This window comes from Beta vulgaris, chromosome 5 (assembly GCF_026745355.1).
Source record: "Beta vulgaris subsp. vulgaris cultivar EL10 chromosome 5, EL10.2, whole genome shotgun sequence".
Taxonomy (NCBI): Eukaryota; Viridiplantae; Streptophyta; class Magnoliopsida; order Caryophyllales; family Amaranthaceae; genus Beta; species Beta vulgaris.
Genome location: NC_079206.1, coordinates 19,038,008 through 19,046,706, shown reverse-complemented (window position 1 = coordinate 19,046,706; position 8,699 = coordinate 19,038,008). Strand labels below are relative to the sequence as shown.

Here is an 8,699-nt window from a genome sequence, read left to right as displayed (position 1 = left end):
AGGGGTGGTGGGCTGGCGAGGTTGCGGCTGGGGTGGTGGGGGTACTGGGCTGGTGGGCTGGTGGGGCTGGGGTAGTTGGGGGTGGTGGGCTAGGGGTGGGTGGTGGGCTTTTAGGGTTACTTAGGTTTTTAGGATTTTGTTATTGTTTTAGGGTTATTCAGGGTTTAGGGTTAGGGTAGTTAATTAAAATTAGAAGAGGCTTAGGACCTAATGACTAACGGAAGTCTAACGCCGTTAGTCAAAAGGGTAAGTTGATGTATTTTTCAAAAAGTGAGGGGTATATGATGAATTTGGAAACTTGAAAGGGTATACGATGCAAAAAAAAATTTGTCAGGGGTATATGGTGAAAAAACCGATAAGATTAAGGCCGACAGCCTATCACAATTTCTCACAGTTACGACTAGTATTAGGCCGGGAACCGAATGTCTCACATTTGAGAATTTTTGGTGCGATGTGCATGTACCTATTGCTCCGCCCCAACGTGCTAAAATGGGTTCACAAAGAAGGATTAGAATATATGTTGGATTTGTTTCTCCATCGATTATCAAATATTTAGAGCCAACAACTGGCGATTTATTTACGACTCGGTTTTCCCACTATCATTTTAATGAGTCAGTATTCCATCCTTAGGGAGAGAGAAAGTAGACCCACAAAATTTAAAAACAGAAATTACATGGAATGCATCGTAAATGTCATTTCCAGACCCGAGAGCATATTTATGTGATAAAAAAGTCAAGAAAATTGTTCATCTGCAAAGTATTGCAAAACCAATTGCTAGATACATTCCCTGATACTATAAAAGTGATAAAGTCACATGTACCTGCTAAGAATGCTCCAGAACGGATTGAAAATCCTAGTGATAATAAATCATTGAAAATGAGTCAATATCACGTCGAAAACGTGGCAGACCAACCGGTTCTAAAGATTCAAAATCGAGAAAAATAAAAAAGAAAGGTGAAACAATGAACAAAACTAACATAAATCCTTCAACAGAGCATGTTGAAATTTATAATGAGAAGATAAGTATGTTCCAGAAGAAAAGGAACATGAAAGCGTAGAAAACAATTAAACTTCAATTAAATTATGTTTCTGCAAAGAAACAATGGAATCGAAAAGATGTTATCTTGAATGAGATCTTTGCTTACTCCATAGCGGTTGAAATGACATACGATGAAAATGATATAGACCAAATACAGTTGATGAATGTCGCCGAAGAAAAGATTGGCCAAAATGGAAAGAGGCAATTCAAGCAGAATTGAAATCACTTGAAAAACGTGAAGTATTCGGTCAAATAACCCAAATACCAAAAGGTGTAAAACCAGTTGGGTACAAATGGGTATTCGTGAGAAAAAGAAATGAGAAAAATGAGGTTATTAGATATAAGGCAAGACTAGTAGCCCAAGGCTTCTCTCAAATGCCATAGATTGATTATGATGAGACATATTCTGCAGTAGTCGATGCAACTACACTAAGATTTCTGGTAAGATTATCAGTTTCGAAAGGATTGCAAATGAGATTGATGGATGTAGTGACCGCATATTTGTATGGCTCACTTGACACAAATATTTATATGAAAGTTCCTGATGGACTAAAACTACCAGAAAATCACATGCCCAAAGAGATGTTTTCAATAAAATTGAAAAGTTACTCTATGGGTTAAAACAATCTGGAAGAATGTGTTATAATCGTCTTAGTGAATACCTATTGAAATTCAAAAATAATCAAACCAGTCCCTGTGTTTTCATCAAGCGATCTATCTTCGTCTTTACATAAAAAAATATAGGAGTAATTAACTATGACGCGTTCACTAAAAAAACCCTTTTGTAGCGAAGCATTTATTAAGAAAAATTGAGAAGCTTAACACAAAGGCAGAAAAAGAAATAATAGTAACTTGGTCACGAACATCTACCATTATACCCACAATGATTGGACACACAATTGCTATTTATTAGGATTCACCATCATTGATGTCTATGTCGATGAATTGAACATTATCGGAACTTCTAGAGAACTTGAAGCGACTGCAAAGTACTTGATGAAAGAATTTGAAATGAAAGATATCGCGAGGACAAAATTTTGCCTTGGCCTACAAATGGAACATTTAAAAAATGTGATTTTTGTCCATCAATGAAACTATACAAAAACAATTCTGAAACGTTTTTTCATGGACAAAGCCCATCCTATAAGTTCTCTAATGATAGGACGTTCCTTGAATGAGAAAGATGATCCATTCAGACCACAAGAAGAAAACAAAGAAATTCTTGGTCTTGAAGTACCATATTTAAGTGCAATTGGTGCCTTAATGTACATGCCTAACAATACTCGACCTGACATAGCTTTTTAAGTAAATTTGTTAGCTAGATACGTTAATGCACCAACAAAGAGACATTGGAATGGAGTCAAACACTTATTACGTTATTTTTGAGGAACATAAGACCTTAGATTATTCTATTAGTCGAAACCTTATGCGTCACTCATTGGATATGCAAATGTTGGTTTCCTATAAGAATCACAAAGTCCAAGTCTCAATCCGGATATTTGTTCACTTATGGAGGTACTGCAATATATTGGAAATCCACAAAGCAGACCTTGACTGCTACATCATCAAATCATGTAGAAACTAATTGCTCTTTATGAACCTGGACGGCTAGAATGTGTATGGCTAAGGTCAATGATTAAGAATATCCAAGAAGAGTATGGAATAGAAAGAATAGCAACAAATCCAATTATCATCTACGAAGACAATATTGCATGTATCACCTAAGTAAGCGAAGGGTACATGAAAGGAGGCAGAACTAAACATTTATCACCAAAACTCTTCTTCAGTCATGACCTCCAAAAGGAAGGGACGATAAACATCCAACAGATCCAATCATGTGAGAATCTTACAGATTTATTTACCAAATCCATTCCAGCGGAGAAATTTGAAGAATTAGTCCGAAAAATTGGAATGCGTCATCTTCGCAATTTATGCTAGATTCAGGGGGAGTGTTATATGTGCTGCATTCTTATTCCCTTCAATCAGGTTTTTATTCCATCAGATTTTTCCTGACAAAGTTTTTAATGAGGCAGTTAATTTTAAGCATATAAGGATACATAGTAGTTGTACTCCTTTCCCTAGTTATAGATTTTTTCCACTAGTTTTTTTTTTCCTAACAAGGTTCTTAACGAGACAATTAATATCCTATTAAGCATGGGCATTAAAAGGGGAGTGTTATGAAGTCAAAAAGTGAATACCATGTATTAAATGCATGGTAAGTTTTTCCTAAACCTATACACTGGGGTAATGTACATATTTTGACTTGTAGTATATTTCTTGTAGTATAAATATGGCTTTTGCCATAAGTAGCAATACACAACTTCGGGAAGAAAGAATCACTTCTCTGTTATTTTTCACTCTATAATCTTTCTGTTCCCTTTGTTTCACAACAAAATATCTCAATGAATTCTCAGTGAGTAGAACATGGAAAACATAGAAACGCTATGTCGTTTTGAGCTGGTCATGGACCATACATGGTCCCATAACATCAAATAATATGCAAAACTGAAAAGTTGTGGTCCAATAGCTTAAGAGTCAAGACCTTAGCATGAGTAGCATTAGTTTTAGATAACAAAGGTTGGGTAGAGCTTAAAGAGAAAAAGAAATGGCAGCAATACATTTGAATTTCAATTCATTAACTCTAAAACTTGAGAAAAATTACACCAAAATACTTCCCTACGCTCCTCAACGAAGGTCCAATATACCAATAAATGCAGCTCTAGGAAGAGGAGCATCAGGCAGGCAGCTAATAGAATCAGGAACCATTAAAGCAATCCCTCCAAAAGAAGCAGCCATTGCCCTGAAATCCCAAGAGTTGGAGCTCTTGGATGTGAGGCCAGAGTGGGAAAGAGAGAAAGCGCGCGTGCCTGGTTCACTGCACGTTCCGCTCTTTATCAAGGACTCAGACAACTCCCCGATTACCTTACTCAAGAAATGGGTTCATTTTGGGTACATTGGTTTGTGGACTGGACAGAAGTTTACTACCATCAACTCAGAGTTTGTATCACAAGTTCAAGGGGTTGTTCCTGATAAGGATATCATGCTTCTTGTGGCATGTGGGGAGGGACTAAGGTAAGGAGTTTTAAACTTTGATCATATACTTTTGGTTTTTCATGAAAATTGTGTTCCCACTAGTTCAGACTACTTGAAGATAAGATTGCGTATATTGGATTATCTTCACCCCTTTATCACTTAATACTTAATAGGGCCATATTAAGGACTTTTAGAAAAGTTGGGATTTGGGCCGTATCAGAAACGCTTAGGAAAACAAATTCATTAGAGAAATGAGACTACTGTAAAATATGTATATTATGTAATATGATTCATACCAAATGAGAAAGATAAATGGTCACATTAAAGATAAAGTATCGAGTTTCGCTTTTCTAGGACTACTTGGGAAGAATCTTGGGGGCTTATTTTTTTGGGAATTCTATACAATGGGTCACTTTGAGCACCCTAATAGACGACTACTGAACAGAACCTTTTCTTTTTTCATACGCAGTTACTGTTTTTACTGATTATGATAAGTACATGAGGGACAACGAAACATAAGAATATGTGTGACCTTGTGAAACAGATCTATGGTGGCGGTTTCAAAGCTGCATGAAGCGGGATACAACAACTTGGGATGGTTGGCAGGAGGATTTACCCGAGCTAAAGATGGTGATTTTGCGGTTGAAGGAGATGAGAAATTACAATATGCTACTATAGGGGGTGTATCGTATTACTTTCTTAAATTGCTTACACTCTTACAAGGAGCTGACACATCTAGTTGAAGTAGATGAGTTCAACATTTTCCCAATTGGCTCTGTTACTACCTATGTGCATAGTTGCAAACATTTCTTGCATGATTAAAATCTCAACAACAAAACTGATTAACAGATTAAAACTAGATATATCATCAAAACTACCTAGCATACGACAAACCTCAATCAAAATCCAAAGAATGTAGTACCTGCAGCGGCTGAGGTCTGAATTAGATTAGCTTGCTCAGAGCCAGCAGTTCAGTATGATCACACAGTATTATTTCAACAATATTCCCCTTTTGTATAAAATCTGGAGCAACACTAATTTAACGGAATAAAATAGTCACTTTAGCATAACATTTCTTAGATATTACTTTTTAGATCAACACTAATATACAGAACCACAAATCCTGGGAGAAACAGTACACGTTTAAAAACACAAATTAAAGTGGCTACAATATGATAAAAACATACTAATAGCAGCTACTGATGCATCTTTCAAACAACATCAACTTAAGTGGTTTATTGAGGCCTGGCGACTCAGAACAGTACACAACTGAAATTCAATCTTATACGAACACCATTTCTATGTATGCATTATGCATTAGAAGCATCTCTACTACCCTTTTTTTCTTAAGCCTCTAGGTTACATATCAGTCCACGACTCTGGAAGTTGCACCTCATCCCATTTAGTAGTGCTTTGAGTCCCAGTACTTGGTTGAAAATAAGTTGTTTCTCCACGAGTTGAATTCCTATGATCTAAGGTTATATCCGTCGTAACCTTACACACTACCCTATATGTCAATACCAATGGCACCCCGCTCGTTATGACATTTAGTGTAAGGAATCTGCGATCTTGCAAAGGGACAGAATAACCAGGGCAACAATCAAAATAGAAAGGACCCTCAGATAGATCTGATTCCACAAGTGCTAAGAACGAGTCCTGGAACTTTAAGACCCTTGCATCTCTAACACAGACAATTATTGGAGCTTCTAACCCATCCTCCAACAGTGGTTTGATAGCTATTTGGACCAGACCTGAATGCACATACCCTTTTTTTTGCACCTTGACAATGCCTTCTAGTAAATTAACGGATAAACTCGGGTTACTGGCGCTTAATGTCACGGTTCTTTCAAAATCTTTTAAAGCATACCTCGGAAAAATGCTCAATAATTTTTTAGCTTTAGACCAAAATGAAGGACCCATAAAAAACTCTGAATCCACAATAACATCGTTACTCTTATCATACACTTGGTCGACCGGGATCTTGGGATATTTCCATTCGTCAAGCTTCATATTGAATTGGAAGCTGCTTTCTTCTTCATTTGCAGGCTTAGGGGCCATTGATATTCCCTGAAATTCAGTAACAAGTAAGATTATTATATATGCCATCCTTATACATACAAACAACTATGGCCAAGTACGTTTCATTTGAACTCAAATTATAATAGCTTAATAAAACTATGTTCATTCTTTGCAAACTGATATTGACTGACACAACCTGATCATATCTGATTAATATTAATTTCCTGCTTAAAACTTAATTCTAATTCTCTACTTTTCTTCTTTTCTTTTTTCTCTGAAATGCTTTTTATCAATAAAAAATGATCGAAATTACGAAATATTATAGCATATTTTTGCTGATTAAAACTAAACTCTACTGAATACTTCATTTACTTACTTACTTCATCCATTTCATAATACTCGCTACACTTTCCATTGTGGGAAGTTTCACATTACTTGTTACACTTCCTTTTTAGGGCAATTGTATCTCTCTCCTCTCACATGGGTCCCTTTTCTTCTTACTCTCTACTTCTCTCTTCTCCAAAAATTGCCTAGGAATCCGTGAATTAAGAAGTGTAGCGACTAAAATGAAACGGAGGAAGTATAAGCTTTAGCTAGTTACCTTTTGAAGGACATGGCTGCCTGGAAGCGTCTCAGGTAAATCCTCGTTCTCTACATTAAGCTCTTGTTTACGACCCAGAGATTGAGTTTCATGCAACTCATACTCATCCCATTTAGTTGTGCTTTGAGTCCCAGCAGCCGGTTGAAAACAAGTTGTCTCTCCGAAAACCGGCTCGTTTAATGCCTCCGGCCTTAAATCTGCCATTGCCTTACACACCACCCTATACGTCAATGCCAAAGGTATCCCACCCGACTTAACCTCCAGTGTAAGAACTTCGAACGATGAAGCATCAGCTAACGAAACCGAAAAGCTAGGGAAACAGTTAAAATAAAATGGACCTTGAGATAAATTTGCTTCTACAAGTGCTAACAAAGAGTTATGGAAGTCAAGGTGTCTAGCATCTTTAAGGCACACAATTATTGGTGCATCTAAGCCATCTCTTAATAGTGGCTTTATAGCAATTTGGATTAGACCCAAGTGTAAAAACTCATGTTGCTTCTTTATGAAGCCTTTTAGCAAGTCTCTGGAGAGTAATTTAGCTGATGTATTTTGGTTTGATGCTTTCAGTGTGATAGTTTGTTCAAAATCTTTAACAATACTATTTGGGGAATTAAGTATTTTTTTCTTGTACACTTGATCAACTGGAATTTTAGGGTATTTCCAACCATCCAGGTTTTTCTTGATTTGGGAGTTGTTTGCATCTTTTTTTGCAAGATTGGAGGCCATTGATGATTTCTCCTGAAAGTTAGCAGAAAGTTAAAGATTGTAATATACACATAATGACATAAATACATAAAGATAGTAAGATACCCCTCAAAAAAAAAAAAACATAAAGTTACAACAAAGTGAAATTTAGTACTTATATTGAAGAAAGATACCTTAACGCTTGTTATGTTTGCATTTTGCCTTAGTGATTTCAGTTTTCAAGAACAATTTAATTTTTTTCTCTCAAAACAGAGGGCAAAAGAGATAAGAAATAAACAACAATCCAGATAAATGATTCTTTCTAGTTCAATTAGTACATGGTTTTTTTTGTTTCTTTTCTCTCAAATACAAGGTAATTTCATAAAAAGGTACTCTAGCTTTTGATGATTGTCCCTGACATTCTCTAATTGGTTGTCATTTAGAAAAGTTCAAAAAAAAAAAAAGTACTTCTTTATTCTTCTTTCGGTACCATTATTTCTAACATTATTGTTGTTATACCATCCTAGCAGTTTCTATAAGTCGTTGTCTGAAGTCTCCCTTAAAGTCTACTATGTTATTAAGATTTTTTTTATTACGGGGACTAGATTATTATGATAGAACTTGAATTTATTTAATTTATTTTTGCTTATTTGAACTTATTTTTACTTACTAAATTTTCTTTATCTTTATTAGATCTTATTTGAATTTAAGTATGTCAAACTTTATTTTGCTCAACTTATGTAATTTATTAGACCTTATCATAACTTATTTTTCTTATCGAAGATGAAAAAAATGCAAGGGTGGTGGATGAAGCAACAACAATAGAATTCATTAAAGCCACAACAATAGAATTCATTCTGTCTGACCTGTCTGGTCTTGAGTGGTTCCTAAACAAGAGATCAGAGAAGTAGCCATTTATCGTTTTATGAATGCTTTTCCTTGAGTTCGGATGAAAAGGTGAATAGACCATATTCAAAGTGTTTAATTGGACGGAAGGAAAGAAAAATTAGTTCCACATCTTTTTTATTTGTTTTTAAAAGGGTGGAAAGTGAAACTAGTTTCTCTAAGGATGGAAAATATTTTCCTTCCAAAAAGAAGTAATGTCACATTTTCCTTCATATTCTTTACGTACCTTCCAATTTTCCTTCTTGGCTTCTTCCCATCCATTTCCTAGATCCTCTCCATTTCATTATTCTTTTTCTCTCTTAATTTGCATTCAAAACTAAACAATGAAAAGCTAATCTGGGTAAAATTATTGTGTGTTCCTCCGATTTTTTATTTCAAGAACACTTTTTGTTGAAAATAGTTTCCTAAATCCAAACA

The 8,699-nt window shown here is 35.5% G+C and overlaps 2 protein-coding genes across 2 annotated transcripts; one reads left to right on the top strand and one right to left on the bottom strand.

Annotated features, from left to right (window-relative positions):
- Positions 1-3,360: 3,360 nt before the first annotated feature.
- Positions 3,361-4,836, top strand: LOC104893018 (rhodanese-like domain-containing protein 10). The gene is made up of 2 exons (XM_010679057.4): positions 3,361-4,111; positions 4,617-4,836. Exons 1-2 carry the CDS (start codon positions 3,645-3,647, stop codon positions 4,813-4,815), a joined length of 666 nt encoding a protein of 221 aa, XP_010677359.2. The 5' UTR covers positions 3,361-3,644; the 3' UTR covers positions 4,816-4,836.
- A 319-nt stretch (positions 4,837-5,155) lies between these two features.
- LOC104893017 (hypothetical protein) lies at positions 5,156-7,828 on the bottom strand. The gene is made up of 3 exons (XM_010679054.4): positions 7,571-7,828; positions 6,693-7,430; positions 5,156-6,139 (listed from the first exon to the last, which is right to left on the bottom strand). Exons 2-3 carry the CDS (start codon positions 7,416-7,418, stop codon positions 5,432-5,434), a joined length of 1,434 nt encoding a protein of 477 aa, XP_010677356.2. The 5' UTR covers positions 7,419-7,430; positions 7,571-7,828; the 3' UTR covers positions 5,156-5,431.
- Between the last annotated feature and the right edge of the window lie 871 nt (positions 7,829-8,699).

Excerpts from the sequence above, each read along its gene's own strand:
- LOC104893018 (XM_010679057.4), top strand. The coding sequence starts at position 3,645 with ATGGCAGCAATACATTTGAATTTCAATTCATTAACTCTAAAACTTGAG. Across the intron at positions 4,112-4,616 it reads GCATGTGGGGAGGGACTAAG|ATCTATGGTGGCGGTTTCAA; the intron begins GTAAGGAGTTTT and ends CTTGTGAAACAG.
- LOC104893017 (XM_010679054.4), bottom strand. The coding sequence starts at position 7,418 with ATGGCCTCCAATCTTGCAAAAAAAGATGCAAACAACTCCCAAATCAAG. Across the intron at positions 6,140-6,692 it reads GCAGCCATGTCCTTCAAAAG|GGAATATCAATGGCCCCTAA; the intron begins GTAACTAGCTAA and ends ACTGAATTTCAG.